A 19,430-nucleotide genomic window follows, 5' to 3' on the forward strand; every position below is an offset into this window, starting at 1 on the left:
AGTATTAGTATTAACAGTAAGTCTTACCATTTCACACGTGAGGCACTAAGCCACAGAGCTCTGGGTAACTTGTTTAGTGGCACACAGCTAATGACAGATGAGGTCTTCTCCTAAAATTAAGTGAAGATAAAACACAAGTACAGAGGTTAACAAAGGAAAGTATTTCACATGGAAGTTTCCTCCTCTAAAACACAGTGGGCTTACATGGAACTCCCTCAGAGGACCTTTTCTGCTCCACATTCTGTGATTCTACTAGTAAAACCTTCTGACATGTTCTCCTTCGTGAGTACTGCAGAGAAAGGCAAGATAAATATTATGTGGAAAACACTGATTGAAAGCTTTGTAAGAGAGAATAAAAAGACCAATTGGGAAGAAAAGGAAATAAACAGCTCAAGGGAAGCCGAAGTGATCAAAAGAATTATAAAAACGGGATAAAAAGAAAATCAATATTAAAAAGAGAGAAGGTAGAGTTAGAAAATAAATAGTAATGGGATTCCTTTCAAGAGTGTGCGCGGACACAATAGAGATGTTAATCACCGAAAATAATTGTAGTCGTTACCACTTAAACATAACGCACATTTATTTAAGGGTGCTTCATTTTCCTGGGTGGCGTCTTCTGCCATGAAGTTGCCCCTTGACAGGGCGTGGCTGAAGGAAGGTTACTGACCAAGATAGCTGCCCTCATCCACCAAGTTCCGTGGTGGGTTTTGTTTTCGTTTCTTTAATTTCCTTCGCGGAAAGTGAACTTGTCTCTGATTCGGAGCAGCCTACTTGCTAGGTGTGTATGACTCTAGAGAAGTTAGTTACCCTCTTTGTGCTTCAGATTCCCTTTTCGGAAAAGCAGCCGATGATAACACCCTCTACCTTATAAGGCTGTTCTGAGAAGATGGAAATACTGGGAGTAACGTGCTCTGGAAAACACTCCGTGCTTCCCGCTGTGGTGATTTATGGGCACCATCGTCTTCCTCGTCACGAATGGAGGCTTCAGTGAGCACCTGCTCTGTCGGCTTTCCCCAAGACCCGTGATGTGGAGCAGTCAGTTTCTTTCCAGAGAGAGTATTTAGGGAGAATATTGGTTTTTACCCTTAAACGGTTCACTTTTATGTGCTGACACCCCCTCCCCGCTGACGCACCCTGTGTCCGTAGAATGACAGGGCGGCGTTCCATCTCCCATCAGGCCGGAAACCTCCCCGTGCAGGCCTGGCTTCAGCCACCTTACCTGGAGCAGGACAAGTAAGCAGGTCTCGCCACGCCGTAAGTGCTGCTCTGACGAACATCAGCCAACACCAGGTTAAATCGGAGCCTTCTTGGCCAGAGAGATTTGACACACTGGGAACATGCGATAGCCTGGAAAAGAGCATGATATGAAGCAGAACCAAGTTCACTAAAGGAGAAGTATATTGCCGGACTCTCCCAGAAAAAACCAAACTGCATAGTCCACATGCAGCAGCAATGGGTTGGCAACAAAGGCAGCAACGGACCAAAAAGACCTTTGTAGCGTGACCAACACCATAAGCGTTGCTGGAGAACAGCCCCAAACTAGGTGGTTTGTTGTGTCACATGTTCCTCAAGCACAGGTGGGCAGTCGTTCCTGTGGAAAGTTTCTATTCGTTGTGAACTGACTATATTTCATACTCCTCAGTCTGCCCATTTCAAGTTTTTCTAACTTCTTAGGTTCCCAGGCTTCAGTATTAGCTCAGACTCTCTGGATGAGCAAAGTGCCTCATGCTTTATTTACAGAGAACATGAAATCTCTGACATAAATTGCCTCCACTTTCCCATTCTCTACAAGAAATTTCTCCATATTTCCTGCTCAGCTTGTCTTCTTTAGTGTCCAGTTCATGGGCTGGGAAATAGCCCCTCTCAGGCTAGCCCCACAGCCTGGTCCTCTTAGGCCTCTCTGGAGACCTGGTTTCATCAGTTGTTTCTATCCACCGCGTCATCCCTCTCTCTGCATGGTCATGTTCAAATTCCCATGACCTTTTCTTTCTCTTCCCCAGATTTCTTGAAGACATGGTGCCCTGTCACTAATGCAAATTCTGTTCACTCAACTCCTTGGCCTCCTCCCCAGACCCCGTTGGGCCACCTCTTCTGTTCCCTATTTCCATTAATGCCCTCATATTCCTCTTAGTCCTATGTGCTCAAAGCTTATCATTTCTCTTTCATTCCTCCTCCTCTCTCAAAGCAACAATAATAATAAAAATATCAGCTAGCAGAGGTACCTGGGTGGCTCAGTCGGTTAAGTGTCCGACTTCGGCTTAGGTCATGATCTCATAGTTCATGAGTTCGAGCCCTGCGTCAGGCTCTGTGCTGACAGCTCAGAGCCTGGAGCCTGCTTCGGATTCTATGTCTCCCTCTCTCTCTTTCCCCTCCCCCACTCATGTGCACACGCACGCGCTCTCTCTCTCTCTCTCTCCCTCTCTTTCTCTCTGTCTCTCAAAAATAAATGAAAACCTTAAAAAAAAATATCAGCCAGCATGTGTTAAACACTTGTGATGTGCCAAATTCTTAACAAACATTGGTATTTATCCTCCCCTCAGGAGCCGGCAGTATTATCCCTATTTTATATATAAGGAAAACGGTGGTCTGGATTGAAATTCAAGTGCGTCTGCCCCCAGAGTGTGTGCTTTTAAGCTGCCGGGAGGAAATATTTCACAGAAGTCAACATTTGACAAGTTCTTTTATTTCTGTCTTCATGTCTCTTACCACCGTCTCTGCAGTCACTGTGATTCTTCAGGCCCTTACAGCCTTCTGCTTCCTGCCTAGCCTCATCATTGCCAGTCTTATACCACACTGAGTGGTTACTCCTCCCATCTCCTTAGCCCGTCTTGTCAAGTCCACACTCATGGTCACAGCCATCGTCCCTTCATACAAGTCAGCCTGAAGACTGCTCTTTGCCAGCTGCCCCTGGACTCCCAGATTTCAGTTTCACTATCCCTTACCTAAAATACACACCGCCACGTATCTAAACCTGACCTTTGAAGCCCAGCTCAATTGTAATTTCCTTCAAGAAGGTTCTCTGTGTGCTCCATCATTATCCCCCATTCCCTGCCAAGCTTGAGATAATCTTTTTTTTTTGGTGCCATAATCCTCCCACCCCCTCTTTTTCTCTTTCTCAATCCCCCTCTCTTAAAAAAAAAAAGATAGATAGATAGATAGATAGATAGATAGATAGATAGATAGATAGAGGCACTTGGGTGGATCAGTCTGTTAAGCATCTGACCCTTTGTTTCAGCTCATGTCATGATCTCACGGTTCGTGAGTTCGAGCCCTGCATTGGGCTCTGCGCTGACAGTGCAGAGCCTGCTTGGGATTCTGTCTCTTTGACCTTCCTATATCTCTCTCTGTCTCAAAATAAATAAACTTTAAAATATACATATACAGGGGTGCCTGGGTGGCTCAGTCGGTTAAGCATCCAACTTCAGCTCAGGTCATAATCTCACAGTTTGTGGGTTCGAGCCCTGCGTCGGGCTCTGTCCTGACAGCTCAGCTCAGGGCCTAGAGCCTGTCTCCCTCTCTCTCTGCCCCTTCCCCATTCTTTCTGTCTCTCTCTCTCTCAAAAATAAACATTTAAAAAATTTAAATATATATACATATGCATATGTATATCTGTGCTCCTTTCCTTCATGCATTGACAGAACCTCACACAGCTGCTTTCACATTAGGCCTACATGATGAACAAAGGAATCAAGGAATATGTCAGCCATGTAGTTCAATGTTTAAAAAATAAGAATGTTATCACAATATAAATATGAAAATAAAATGTGGAAACAGTAAGGTCATCTTATTATACTCAAGTGATACACATCTGTGGAGAATCCTCCACTGAGGTGAGACACCAAAAACTCAGTTTGGGAAGTTGTTATCCAAAAAGAGCTGGAGGTAAGACTAGTTAGTTAGGAAGCGTGAGCACGCATGGCTTTTCAGAGGGGAGAAAACCAAAGGCCCATTTCCACATTCTCTTAACCTGTGCCCAGGGGACGAGGAAGAGAAGGCCCTTCTCCCCTCCAGTGAGTATATAACAAAGAAATCAGGATACATGGATGGATTTAGAGAGGATTTTTCTCCCAACAAAAGTTATATGCAAGGATGAGGTTACTAAGGAAAGGGGTGAGATTGCTTTCTTTAGAGATCCTTAAAAATTGGATAGACTGTTAGATCTGCAACTGTACACACAAAGTCAGGTTCTGGAGCATTTTCCATTTGCTAACTCATTCCATTTGTCTCAGTTCAGGGCAGGGAATGAATAGACTTACTGTACCTCAAATCCTGATGATTCTGCAGGAAGGAGTAGTTTCTAACATATCAAGCATAATGATAATAATAATATAATAATAATATTAGTAAAATGACATTTCTTTTAGCATCTGGTTCTCTAAATCTTTTTTTTTCTCTAAATCTTTATATTCTAAAATGGAAAATCTGGGGGCGCCTGGGTGGCTCAGTCAGTTAAGCGTCCGACTTCGGCTCAGGTCACGATCTCGCGGTCCGTGAGTTCGAGCCCCGCGTCAGGCTCTGGGCTGATGGCTCAGAGCCTGGAGCCTGCTTCCGATTCTGTGTCTCCCTCTCTCTCTGCCCCTCCCCCATTCATGCTCTGTCTCTCTCTGTCTCAAAAATAAATAAACGTTAAAAAAAAAAATTTAATAAAATGGAAAATCTGAAAATTGATATTCACCAGTACTGCCCTCCATAACATTTAATGGATTTTGGCTAAGTGAGATTTATTTTTAAATGCTTGACCTATTACATACCAATAGTAGAACACGGCCGTTAAGAGCATAGGCACAGAAGCCAGACTTGATTTAAATCCTGGCCATGTCACTTACTAGCTCTAGGGTCCTGGGTAAGCTACACACCTCCTGGGTGCCTCAGTGTTCTCATCTGTATGTGGGATATTGTGTCGCCTACCTTATGGGGTAGCTGTCTTCAAATGTGCACACCTTAGAGGAGTATCTGATACACAGTCACTGCTCAAGGAATGAAAACTTACTATTTTTGCTAAAACATATGATGTTTCGTTTTTGTTCATAGCATGTATTCATCAAAAGGTTATGTTTGCTGCCAGAAAGGTATGCTCCTTCTTGAGGGAAGCAGTTACGGAGATACATTAACGCTTTCGAGCCACTGGAATTACTGTCAAGTGATAGCCTCGTAACTTTGCTAAGGGAGTTCCCTGCTGCATGATTTTCACAAAGCCCTGCGCCACAGCCTGACTATGTATGTGATCTTTGGAGACCTCCACCACATATTTTTGTAGAGCAACTCTATTTCTAATAACCAATAACTAGATACAGTCCAGCTGTCCTTCCATAGGTGAATGGTTAAACAAATTAGGCTACATACATATCATGGGATACTAGTTAGCAATAAAAGGAACAAACTTTTTTTTAATGTTTATTTATTTTTGAGAGAGAGAGAGAGAGCCCTAGTGGAGGAGTGGCACAGAGAGAGGGAGACACAGAATTCGAAGCAGGCTCCAGGCTCTGAGCTGTCAGCACAGTGCCCGACGTGGGGCTCAAACTCCCGGACCGCGAGATCATGACCTGAGCCAAAGTCGGATGCTTAACCGACCGAACCACCCAGGCGCCCCAGGAACAAACTCTTGATACACACAACAACTTGGATGAATGTCTAGGGAATTATGCTGAGTGAAAAAAGCCAGTCCCAAAAGGTTATGTACCATATCATTCCACATACAGAACATTTGAAATGAAAAAAATTTTGAACGGTTTGGGGTTGCCAGAGGATAGGCATGAGGGATGGGGAGAGAATCATGGGGGAGCTGGGAGAGGTGGTGTCCCCCACATAGTTTTAAGACCTTTTTTTCATGGGTAAATGATTCAGGAATGATTCGCTAAAAACAAATTCAGACACTTCTGTACATTTGGGGATAGAATCACTTCTGTCACCAGGACTGATCAAAAGATGTTAACATGAAGGTAGGTACTACATCTGATTTAGGATGTGTTTAAGTAGGCTTTTTACGCACGTATTTGTAAAATACTCTTTTTGCCCCTAGGAATAATTCGGGTTTCACACCAGCAGACACTGTGGCTATCATTTTCTGTTCTACACACAAATCCCTCACACTGGGTAAGTGATTCACAGAGTCGAAAACCAACTTTTTAACCAATATTACCCTCACTTACATCTTACGATTTTAACATTTAAGCATTTCTTCAAATTAACTGGAATGGAGTATTATACACTGTGTTAGATAAAGAACAATAGCAAGATGAGGACGGGTCATTGCTCTGAAATACCATTACCTGATTGGACCAGTTTTTGAAGGCCTAGATTTAATAGTGTGGGACTTAACGTAATTTGTAATTATGTTTTTGATTCTCATAAAAGGTTTTCAGAGTAGTGTGTTAACATTAAAAGCCGGGGAAGGAGGTAGTAGGGATGGGGGAAGGAGAAGACTTTCTTCTGAAAAGGAATGGGCAAAAACTTAGCTTTGGAAAGCTCTAGAGTTGCCCCTGGAAAAGTTAACTTAGTTTTTTGGAAGATTGGAGGAAGGTAGAAATATTCTTACCCTAATCTGGTATTGACATTAGTTTAAAGTCCATTTCAGAATGTTACTTCCATGAAGAAACACAATGTGGTTATCATTAACCCAATCTGATTAGTGCCTGAAGTGAAATAAGTATTTATTTAATAGACAAAAGTAGATCAAGAAGAAAAGTGCTGTTTTCTACTATGCTTTATCCAGTGTATTGGCATTATCCCAGTAATCTGTCTGGGCAACTGAATCCATGTTTTTAGTCATTAAAAGTCATAAAGTAACCAGGAACTTTACTGACAGCTTCATTCACAAACTCCTTGAGGTAGTAGGCACATTGTGGTAAAAAGTCATATTAAAAATTTCTTTATATTTTGGCATGTGACTCACTTAAAAGAGTCACTTAAAAGAGTGAAAAAGCATGACAATGTATGCTCATGTTAAAAAGGTTCAGTCTGTAAGTTAGAAAACAAAGACATTCCATAATGTTGTTACTAACCCCATGCACGTTTGTTTAATAGAATCTATTGTCAGTCTTGCCAAGTTTGGAAAATGACTTCAAAATTGGACAAACTAAGGAACAGTTACTATCTAGGGCTTCAGCTTATTTGAAGAAGTGAGATACAGTTAACTCTTGAACAATGCAGGGAGAGGGGCCTTAGGGGCACCAATGCCCTGCACAGTCAAAAATCCATGTATAACTTTTGACTCCCCCAAAACTTAACTACCAATAGCCTACTGTTAACAAGAGGCCTTACCAATAACACGGTCAATTAACATAGTATTTTGTATGTTATATGTATTATATACTGTAATAAAATGAGCTAGAGAAGAGAAAATGTTATTGAGAAAATCATAACGAAAAATACATTTACAGTACTATACCATATTTATTTGAAAAAAATACACATGTAAGTGGACCCTTGTAGTTCAAACTCATGTTGTTCAAGGGTTACTGTATCTAATGTCTATACGTTGCAGTATTTCTGTTAGGTTTTCTTCATAATATTATCGAGTTGAAGTTGAAAGCACTTTGGAAGTCACGTTCCAATCCTGACTTTGTGACTGGACAAATCCCTTAACTTCCCTGAACCTTTGCTTTCTCATCTGTAAAATGGGGCAGAATCATACTCACGTTTATGAAGTTTATTATTAAGATTAAAGATAAAGTTTGTTAAGTAGCTGGCACAGTACTTGTACGTAATCCATAGTCAGTACATGGCAGAATGTGCCATAATTGCTGTGTATGTAGATCACTATGGAGGAAATTCTACAGCCCACCTACAGAGCCGGGTGCGCTACCTGGCACACAGCAGACACTCTTTCAAGCAGGAGCTGTTATTGTTTGTTATTATCAACTGTATTAATTATGACCATGTTACCATTTCCACGGTTCCAGTCCCCCGACCCCTAGTCCTATAGATTTTCATGTAATGGGTGTGGTTTAATTTTTGACTTCAGAGAAATCATCTTGCACTTCTTTCCCCACGCTGTTATTGCGCTGTGATGTCTAGTGTTCCAGGGCTCCTAAAAAGTAGGTAGGGAGTCCAGAGGCCAGGGCCACCAGACGCCTCAGATGTCCAGAGCCAGAGATCAAATGAGCCCATGTCCAGTAGAGTGGATTAGAGGAGATGCTGAGCTGTGGCTGCACCATATACACTCTGCATTTCTGCAGTGGGCTTGTAAATCCCATACACTCCTTGGGGTTTTTTTGGTCAGAAAAACCAAAATGGATTTTTTTTTGTCTCTCCACGATGTTCTTTTGTGCTGGAGCTGGCTGTATTGAGCAAAGAACTCTACCCAAAGAGCCTACTGAAGCCTGACCAGTATTCTTTTCTTTTCGATGAGCAAAACACCTACCCATTGGATATTTGTGTGTGTGTCTTTTTATTTTTCTTAATCTCAACACCATATTCTTCTGTTCCTGATGCTTTCTGAAACCTGATTTTCAGGCAAACGGGTATTCTGAACACTAATCAGAAGTAGCTGTTTTGCTAAAAAGGGTTGGGTTAACTCAGACAAAATGTCTGCATATGCACTTTGTTTTTGCAGTGCTCTCCCATGAAGTAGACCCTTAGATACTACAATAAGATACAAGCTGGTATCTAACTAACCATGTAGTCTAAATCCTCAGTTACTTTCATAACATGATGGCCTTAAGCTTTTTTGGAATTGTGAGACCTGAATACTTCTCCTCAGTCTTCCAGTGAGGCATGCCCAGGCTTCAGTTTCCTTACCTCTTAGATTAGGTAATTTGACTGACTATTCTGTCCTGGCTTGATCATATCTGGCTGCCTTCCTGAAGTCTCCTAGGTAGCATTTACCTCTTTGCTACTTCCCTTATCTCAGGGGGGTGACATGGATTGCCCTTGTTCCAGCAACACCCTAGTCTTTACCTGTAGAGAAGGGTGTTGGCTCAATTATCACTAGAATGGCCTATGAATTTACTGTATCCGTTTTCACAAGATGCAATGCACATTCCCTTCTACTGGGGACCTGACATCACTTACAGAGGATCTGCTGTGACAATGATAGTAATTATCCTAAGGGAGCTTCTTCTCTGCATGGAAGTGGAAGAACATCACACTAAGTGTGAAAAAATTCACATTCCGGAAAGCGAGGAACATATTTCAGATCATATCACTCAAAATTATACTATCTCTCACCTCTCACACAAAGATAAAATATAATAGATTATAATATATCTCTTTGGCCCTGAGAAAGTTTATCTGTCCCTCGTGAGATCACTACCAAAGTATTTCTTCTAGTGATTTTACACACACGCAACAAATGTGCACACACATCTAACACCTCAGATAGAATACATTCAGTAAGGCTTATGAAATACCATTCATTATTATATGTAGTATTTGTATTTAGGAATAAATCATTGTAGACCAAGTGGTACCCAGGTAACTAATGAGCCACAGATGAAAACCCTCACTTGAGGAGCCTTCTGAATATTCTCTTGTACATACCCTTTCAATTTATTTTATTGTTCTTGCTTTTGCCCTGTCTCAATCTCTTCAGTGTACTTGCATCTACGCAGATGCTGTATTTGATTCATTGCTTTTATTAGTGCATTTGCCATTGATTGATTAGTTCTTCGTATTAGTACTTTTTCTATTGATTGATTGCAGATGAAGTGACTATTTGACCTTTAATTATGAGGCTTCCTATTGAAAATGACATTGAGCTATGGCTTCACATAATCCATCTGGAAAGCCTGACATGATGCCATTCCCTGGAGTTCGTTCAGGAAGAAAGAGGAGGCCTGAAGGAAGCACCGAGCTATCACTGTGCCTCATCTAAAACAATACTCCGGGGCTTGCATGCTGCTCTCCTATAGTTTTAGCTCAGGGTTGGAGGTAATTTTATATTTGTCAAGACAGCATCCCTTACAGTGGGTTGCCTTAAAAGCTCTGAACTCTCCCAAATTCTCCTCTAGTTTGTTGTTGATATTTGTAGGATAATGACAAGGTATTTTATGTAGCAGAGATTGAAGAACGGTATATACCCTGGTTAACAATGGCTCAGTGCACAGTCAGTCAATAGATCTCATCAGAAAGAAATTCGATCCAAGATACTCTGTGGAATTAGTAGTTTACTTCTATTTTATTTTATCTTTTTCTCTTGAGTATTCAAATCACTTTGCTTATCTAGAGTTCCAATACATGTGAAAAACATTCTCAAGACACCTCAAAAGAGAATGTTTCAGGAGGTTTGAGATCCCTTCATATAAGTTTATATTAGTTTTTAATGTTTTTAAATAGCAAAATGAAAGCACATACTCCCATAGCATGTCAACTGACTATTGACAGTCAGTTGTGAGATTCTCAGTCATTTATTTCTAGAAGCATTTCTGAAGTGGAAGAATGCTATTTAAAGTTTAGAGAATCATGATGAATGCTTATTAAAAGCCCACCATATGTCTTACCGTTTATAGACACTATGGACAAGGGCGAATCAAGGCAGGGATTCCCTCACACTGTTTAGACTTCACTATATGAATCTATGGTTGCAGTTGCACAGCTGAATTGTGACAACAAACTATGCATTAAGCAAAAAGAATGTAACTTTTTGGTAGACCTGGGATTCTGCAGAGTGGAGAGAACACATACCTGATTCTAGCCTGGATTCCAGTTCCATTGATCTCACCAAAAGCTGGAACAAATCATGTAACTGCTGCAGGCCTCAGTTTCCTCATCTGTAAAATGAGAAGATGGACAAAACGATACCTGACATTCCTCCCAGGCTTAAGTTTCCGTGAGTCTGTGCTCAGTGACTGTTTCCGTTCTAGAACCGCTTCCCTGCTGTGTGTGAAAGGGAAAAGAGCTCGTGAATGGTTGTGTAAATAATGTTACATTATTGCAGGAAAAGAAATACGGCTTTTGCTTCTTCCAAAAGAGGTTAAAAAATACCTTCACCCTCCAAAGAGTTTCACAGGAGAAACAAAGTCTGCAACGGATCTTATTTTCAGTTTTCCTTGGAAGCTACTGGAGAATGCTACAGGATTACCCGTAACTTGGGCTGGAAAGATCACTTAATAACATCTGCATTATTTTCTCAAGAGGAAATGGGATTGAAATATAAAAGTTTTCACTTCTGCTATTCTTTTCCCCTAAAGCTTATCTGTGATTCTATTTGGCACACAGAGACTATTATCTTTTTTTTTTTTTAATGTTTATTTATTTTTGAGAGAGAGAGAGCGAGACAGAGTGTGAGCAGAGGAGGGGCAGAGAGGGAGACACAGGAACCGAAGCAGGTTCTAGGCTCTGAGCTGTCAGCATAGAGCCCCACGTGGGGTTCAAACTCACAGACCACAAGATCATGACCTGAGCCGAGGTCAGATGCTCAACCGACTGAGACACCCAGGCGCCCCAACAGAGGCTATTATCTTAATAAAACTTGCTCCACAATTGGGAAGCAAGCTTTGAGCTCATTAAATCATATGACCCGAAAACCTTGAATATTAGCAGGTCAGTAACATTATTTTGCCTACAAAGAAAAGAGAGCATGGAAAATTTTTACAAACTTAACCCCAGATCATATAACTAATAGAGACTGGATGCCCAGCCTCCTGATTTCCAGAACTGCATTGGATAATAAGATATGAAAGCACTTGGAAAACCAAAAAGTACTATACTGATTCCAAATATTGTAAATGTGCATTCTCGGTGTGAATTTGAATTATTTTATTAATTGCTTAAGGAAGAAAATCACTTCTGATCACATTGCTGGTTATAAAACAGTTTTAAATACTTGGGGCGCCTGGGTGGCGCAGTCGGTTAAGCGTCCGACTTCAGCCAGGTCACGATCTCGCGGTCTGTGAGTTCGAGCCCCGCGTCAGGCTCTGGGCTGATGGCTCGGAGCCTGGAGCCTGTTTCCGATTCTGTGTCTCCCTCTCTCTCTGCCCCTCCCCCATTCATGCTCTGTCTCTCTCTGTCCCAAAAATAAATAAAAAAACGTTGAAAAAAAAAAAAATAAATAAATAAATACTTAATATCTATAATTGTTCCCATAGGCATATATTTCCATGCGGCCCAGTCAGAAACTGGCATTCATTCCTTCTACGTTCTATAGTAACAAAAGGTTATATTCTATTTAAAGCGAGTCTTGATGAGCCAGCCTCTCCATTTCACGTGAGGCATCACTGTCTGCACTTTTTCTTGCAAACTAAGAGCCACAGTGCTGTATGACAGTAAACTATAAAGTGGAAAGAGAAGTCCAGAGAAGAGACAGAAAATAGAAGTTTGTGTCTGGGTCGTAGCCATAAATATGTATCTGTCCTGTGGTTTGCCACTGGAGTTACAGTTCCATAAGGAAAGGCAGTTCGGGGACCTCTGCATTTGACAGATTCTTAAAGATGCCACTGAAATTATAGACAGAGTAGATTTTGCTACTGCGCTGAAGAAAAGTGAGGGAGTGTCTATCATTTTGTACCATTTTTTGATCCATATAAAGAAAGAAATGTAAGTGCTCAAAGTGGTATGCTTATGTTTCTCAGAGGTTTGTGGATTGTTTTGCTTTGAATTTTTGATTCTGAATTTGGTGTCTGAAAATCGTTGCTAATACATCTAGACTTAGTTAATAAAGATTTAAGAAGTTCCCAGGTTCTAGGCGGCAAATATGAAATGAAAAATAGTAAAACTTCTTTGTTATTTTGTCTTACTTAGCTTAGCCTGACCCTCAAGTACCATTAATCTTAATGATGTGCCAGGAGCTGTTCACCTGGAGATCAGTGCCCTCCTACCCACATTTCCCCTCCTCCTCGTTTCCTATGCCAGAGACTGTCAAACGTGTTAAATTAACAACCTACAGTTAGAGATACATTTTACAGTGTCATCGAGTACACATTGATTGTGTGTAAAAAGTTTTACAAAACCCCATTCACTCTTATTTTATATGATGCATTCCATATTCTATCCAAGTGGTAGATAAAACCCATTACATTGACTTGCAGTTCCTTAATGGGTCATAACCCAAGGCTGGAAACTATTACCTTACACCTTTTTGGTAAGATTTTATTCCCTTCCTCAAATAGTTACCATATAGGCTGAAGTGTCCACTGTCTTTTTTCAGTTGAACTTTAACCCAAATTTCTGATACCATGTGGAAACCAGAGCTAAATTAAGACTCAGAATAATTCTTGATTTATGGTAATATAAGATCACCTGCATTTAGATTTTTATTAATCCAGTTTATGTTACAGAGTCTCTGTAACTTTTTTTGGATTTACTTTTTAATTGTGTCTCTATTCATCATGTTTTCAATAGTAGTGGGAATAAAAATAACAGCTAACAGTACTTGAGTACTTAATAGGCAAACACTGTGCTATGTGCTTGTTACATGAAGTAATTTACTTGAAAATACTTTTGTGTCCAGTGTGGGATCATGTAGGCACTAGTTAGTTCAGAGTTCAGCTCTAGGGACAGCCAGTTGCTCTAATGGAAAATTCTCACCGTAGTGTTCGGCTACTATTTTATCAGAAACGAAATACTGCAGAGGCAGCTATAACACATGCTTTTGTGATCTGTATCTCTGTCAACCAGAGATTTTGCTAATGAGTATAATGAATTCTGAAATGGGTTTGTATTGATGAAATTACTGACTTGTTACTTTGCATGATAAATGTTATAAATGCACTCTAATAAGTATACTGCCTGAAAACTTTAGAGACACTTCCTACTTGCCTCAAAGAATCTAGCAAACCCAGTAGCTTGAATATGAAATCCTCCGGGCTGTGCTGGAGGCTTATCCCTACGTGGTTTTGTGCCCCACTACTATTAGGAGGATGTGTGGTTGCCTGAGGCTGACTGGAAGGGTCATGGAATCCTGTGCTGGAACGTAGCCGTGTGTGCTTTGAGAGGGGCTAGTGAGAGCGCTTGAAAGGTTGGAGCCAGGGCCTTGAGTTGACAGGATAGGTTGTATAAACTGTTTCTATGTGTGACTACGAATATGTGTTGAGTTAAAAACACCTGTATGTGTGGCAGCTTACTTTCATTCAAACCTGCTGGCAAGCTTGTGGGGGCCTAGCTCATCTTCACCCATTCTTAAAATTCTTGGGTGGCTCAGTCGGTTAAGCGTCCGATTTCGGCTCAGGTCATGGTCTCACGGTTTGTGAGTTCGGGCCCTGCTTCAGGCTCTGTGCTGACAGCTCGGAGCCTGGAGCCTGCTTCGGATTCTGTGTCTCCCCTTCTCTCTGCCCCTCCCATGCTCATGCTCTGTCTCTCTCTGTCTCTCAATAATAAATAAACGTCTAAAAAAAAATTTAAAAAAAAATTATTTCTGTGGCCACTACACATTATCTGCCAGAAAGAATCTGGAACTCATGCGTGACCAACCTGGTGGAGGTCACCTCCCAAATAGTCCTTTACACACACCAGCTCACATCACTCCCGCAATCATCCTGGATAAGGAAAGTGAGGCTCCTAAGTGATCAGCAGCTTGCCCAAGTCACATGACCCAGGGGGCAGAGCCAGAACTTACATGAGGTCTCGCCCTCAGCCGCTGTGCTGTGCTGCAACGACAGTTCTACAGAGAGTATTGTGCTCTAGTACCAGTCCTGTGGGCTACTAGCTATGAACAGTTTAGGCTAGATGATCTATGGGGCCCTTCTAGTTCTAGCATTCAATAATTCTCTGATTTTGAAAGGTACTCAGCTTTAGAATCTTGAGCCCTTCAGAGGGATACCTTAAGATCAACATTTCAACAAGGGTGGCCCTCTAAATTACAGCAAGTCACTTCCTTTGAAGAAGAAGAAGAAGAAGAAGAAGAAGAAGAAGAAGAAGAAGAAGAAAAAGAAGAAGAAGAAGAAGAAGAAAAAAGAGATTACTGCACCTCATCTGATTCAGAATTTTTAAGAATAAGACCCTGAAGTCCGATTTTTGAAACACACCAAAAAAGAGTATTTTGCACACGAAAGTTTAAGAGGCATCATAATACATGCATCAAGAATCACCTCTCAGTTTCCAGAATGCTGGCTCACCTGCCCAGACCTTTAGGGAAGTGTTTGACGTAGTAGAGCATTCAGGCAAATTTTGTGTAAGTGCTTTTTGATGGTAATGGAAACTAGTTTGGGTCAGCTTGGCTTGGTTGGTTTGGGTTGTTTGGGTTTTTTTGTTTGTTTGTTTGTGTTTGTTTTTGACTTTAGTCTGGCCATGATGTGCCCCAATTGTAGATACTTTTTATTTCATTATTAGCCAAAAGGAGATACTTAGGACACAGATGCTCATGACATACTCCCAAGTACTCTAAGAAAATAAAATTTTACAAACAACTCAGTAGGCTTGGACACTGATTTCTCAAGGCCACTCACTTTCTCGTTCCATAGCTCCAGTGTGTGATATTGTGGTTATGTCTAAGAAGGATGAAAACTTGCTCCTGTTTTCCCAATCTGTACCTATATTTTTGCCTGAACTTCTAAGGCCTTTTGATTTCCCTTTGTATGAATGTGGTCAAAGCGCAGCTTTTGGATGTGGAAGTATGCCAGTATTTCACAAGGCATAGCCTGACCAGAGGAAAACCCTTCACTCAGCAGCCACACCCCCAGTGCTCACTCCAGAAGCCTCCAGAAGTGAGGCTTGCTTTCTTTAAGCTTAAAGTAAAGTTTAAGTATATTGAAAATAATTTCAGCATGCCTGGTATTTGAAAGTTGTCCGTATAGAAGTCCCTTGATGAAAGGAAATAGATATGAATTTCCCCCCCCCCCCAAAATCTTACAGTGTAATTCATACCATGGAAAGATTCAAAAAGAAAATAAGAGGGGAGGGGAGGGGAGGGGAGGGGAGGGGAGGAGAGGAGAGGAGAGGAGAGGAGAGGAGAGGAGAGGAGAGGAGAGGAGAGGAGAACCACAAGCCCTTATCCAGAATCTGTAGACAGATGAAGGCCAGTGGAGTCTTGGCCACACCCTAGGTAGGAAGTTTCAGTTCCTGTGGCAATCCTCAGTAGCTACCATTCTCAAAAGTTGTAGGAATGCTTCTGACATCACCCTGGGTGTTTCAGTGGCAAGCCCCTTCCCTGCCCAGTCCTGTAAACTACTAAGTCTGAGCTCCACAATACTATCTCATAGTGCTCTTTCTAACCATGATCGAAACCCTAATCACAATCATTTGGGTGGTGCTGACTCTATGCCAGACGACCATACTAGGTACTTGACAAGCCCTGCCTCACTAAAACCTCCAACTTTGAGGTGGCCTCCCTTTGAGACAGTTGTTTTAACCTCCTTTTCAGCAGATGTGGAAACTGAGGGGATTAGGGTTAGATCACCCGATCATATAGCTGGCAGAGGGCATGATCAGGATTCAAAACCAGGTCTCTGATGTCAAAGACCAGGTCCTTTCCATCATGCCACCCAGGATTCTAGAAACACCTGAGAATGATGTATCAGCCGTCCACCGCTCGTTCAGTCTCGGTGGCAGGGTGGGAGCAAGAGGAGCCGTCGTTTACCTGCACCAGCTGCACTGCCGCTGGACTGGGCTTGCAGTGGCACTGAAAACTACGTACCTTACCTTACATGCTTTGCAGGTCAACTTAGTGGCATTAAGTTAGTGGAAACTTTTAATTCCCAGTTTTCTTTATTTCCAAGTAAAAAACCACCAGTCATGGAAGTAGCTCTAAAGAGATTAATTGTACCCGTTAATAACCAAATCACGCACCCTCAGTCATATACACGCCACGCTTCTGAGAGGGAAACGGCACGAGAGGTGAGGGGAACACGCTGTGGCGTTCTGGAGCTTGTCCTTTGGGAGGAGGCCTTCGCCCCGTCCAGGAGAGCTGACAGCGGCCCCTGGCCCAGTGCTTCATGCTATCTCTACACTCGCTGTCAGTTGCCGAGGGGTTTGGTCTTTACTATTATTATTATTCATATTTAGAAAGTTTGCCTGTAGCAGTCCTAAAATGTGCATCACAGGACAGCAGCTGTTTACCGTGTTTGAAGTGAAGACGCTCACCCAGGAGAGCTCATTCACTTGAAGTTCATATCTCTCAATCTCCACTTGCAAACAGAGACCCGTGAATAACATTTGTCATTTCAGAGTTGCATCTCTCCAATTATTTATTGGGTTGTGTCTCTTCCAGAAGTTCCCTTAATTGAGCCAGACACTATAAACTGGTTTGTGTCTATTTAATGACAGCCAGCTCCATGCTCCTTTACAGTGAGGAATAAACGAGCCTGCAGCTGCAAAACGAGGGGGACACCCACAGCCTCCTTGTCCCCATCTACAGCCCCATCCAGACAACTCCAGCCAGAAGTTAGAGTTAGCTGCCCACTTTTTAAATTTTTTTTTTTTCAACGTTTTTTATTTATTTTTGGGACAGAGAGAGACAGAGCATGAACGGGGGAGGGGCAGAGAGAGAGGGAGACACAGAATCGGAAACAGGCTCCAGGCTCCGAGCCATCAGCCCAGAGCCTGACGCGGGGCTCGAACTCACGGACCGCGAGATCGTGACCTGGCTGAAGTCGGACGCTTAACCGACTGCGCCACCCAGGCGCCCCGAGCTGCCCACTTTTTAAAGCCATGGGGTACCAGGTGGGTTCTTGACAAGCTACCTTGGGGGCAAGAGGAGACGTGAAATTGGACACAGCTCAGAAGATGTGGAGGCCTCAGAAAGCCAGCTCATTTGGAATGTCATCTCTCCTGAAGCTGAGCATGGCAACGATACTGTAGCAGCGACATTTCTCAGAGCTGCCCCTGCTGCACGTTCCCACCATGTACTGGTTCTCTGTGTGCTATGACTGGTCTACTCTGGTACAAGCACTCTAGTACTGCTAGAGCAGACGTTCTAAATATTAATGAAAAACAAACCCCTTGAGGGGAAGGAAAAAAGAAAAAAAAAAAGAGGTTAGGGTGGGAGAGAGCCAAAGCATAAGAGACTCTTAAAAACTGAGAACAAAGTGAGGGTTGATGGGGGGTGGGAGGGAGGGGAGGGTGGGTGAAGGGTATTGAGGAGGGCACCTTTTGGGATGAGCACTGGGTGTTGTATGGATACCAATTTGACAGTAAATTTCATATATTGAAAAAAAAAAAAACCCTCGACACTGGCAGTGAGTGCAAAAACAGGAAGCAATGGTGCCGATGAAAAGGTGCTTTTGAAACACAATTTTCTTGATTTGTTCATTTACTCACCAAGTGTTTTTTAGTGCCTACTATATGTTGGGTCCTGTTCCAGGTCCTATGGGCTGCAGCAGTGAACAAAGTACAAAAAAGTTCTTGCCCTTACTAGCTTCCTTTCTAGTGGGATTAAACAGACACTTAAGCATAGAACATATCCGATGATGGTTAAGTGTTATACAGAAAAATAAAACCAGGAAGGAAAATAAGGAGTGCCAGGGTGGAGATGGGAAGGTTTTAGGCTGAAAGAGGGTGTTGGATCGAAGACCTAAAGGAAACAGGGAGCAAGTCACATGGGTATTTAGGGGAAGGAGATTCCAAGTGGAGGGAGCAGTGAGAGTGTGGGGCCTGGGGCAACACTGTGTGCCTGGCAAGTTGGAGGATGAGGAGGGGGCCAGTATTCAAGAAACAGAATGAGTGAGGGAGAGAGCTATAGGAGACATGGTACAAGGGGTAGGAGAAGGGCGAGTGATATTGTGTAAGACCTTGTTGGCCACTGTAAGGACCTACATTTTACTCAGGATGAGAGTGGAAGTCATTGGAAGGTTTTGAGTACACTAGTAGATCTTGAGTAGACAAGATCCAGCTTCCACTTTGAAAGGATCCCTATGGCTGCTGTGTTAATAAAAGCCTGGGGTTGGAGGGATGGAAGGGTACAACAGTGAGAAACAGGAAGGCCAATTAAGAAGCTTTAATCCAGATAGGAGTTTAAGGTCAAAGGCAATTCAAAGGTGGGAGTGGTATTGGATTTTGGACATATTCTGAACACAGAGCCTATAGGGCTTCCTATAAACTAGATATGCTTATAAGAGAAAGGAGAATTAAAGATATTCTAAGGTGTTTGGCCTGAGGGTCTGGAAGGATGGAGTTGCCATTTACTGGATTCGGGAAGATGGCAAAGGAACAGATTCTGGTGGCTGAAGAGGGATGTGGGGGCAAGTCAAGAGTTCCATTTTGAACATGTTAAGTTTGAGATCTCTTAACATCCAATGGAGAGTTGGCCTTGTAAGTGTGGGGCTTTCATCACATAGAGGTTATTTTAAGCTCTCAGACTGGATGAGGTCACTAAGGACTATGGAGATAGAGGAGAAAGGAGCTCGGAGGACTGAGCCCTGAGGCACTCCAGAGGTTAGAGAAGATATGAAATTATTTTGATAATAAAATGATCTGAAATTCTAAATCAGCCAAACATATTGACATCCAAACTTGCAGGCCTGTTTTCTTCTGCCTTATAAGGCTGAGGGGAACATTAAATCAGAAAGTAGATATGAAGACACTTTGAAACATTAAAGGGAGAAGGCTCCGCTGTTTATCTG

General features: G+C 42.2%; 1 protein-coding gene across 5 annotated transcripts in view; it reads left to right on the forward strand.

The window, feature by feature from the left end:
- SLC10A7 (solute carrier family 10 member 7) overlaps nucleotides 1-19,430 on the forward strand; it is a 259,901-nt gene that overhangs the window by 222,484 nt on the left and 17,987 nt on the right. For 4 of the 5 annotated variants that reach the window (XM_058721235.1, XM_058721233.1, XM_058721234.1 and 1 more), the window contains one exon: nucleotides 6,020-6,093. In XM_058721235.1, the coding sequence (XP_058577218.1) occupies nucleotides 6,020-6,093 (74 nt within the window). Of the gene's footprint in view, nucleotides 1-6,019; nucleotides 6,094-12,683; nucleotides 14,239-19,430 lie in introns of those variants that run through there. The other variant, XM_058721237.1, reaches the window with a different exon arrangement.

The sequence above is a fragment of the Neofelis nebulosa genome, chromosome 3, assembly GCF_028018385.1.
Source record: "Neofelis nebulosa isolate mNeoNeb1 chromosome 3, mNeoNeb1.pri, whole genome shotgun sequence".
Taxonomy (NCBI): Eukaryota; Metazoa; Chordata; class Mammalia; order Carnivora; family Felidae; genus Neofelis; species Neofelis nebulosa.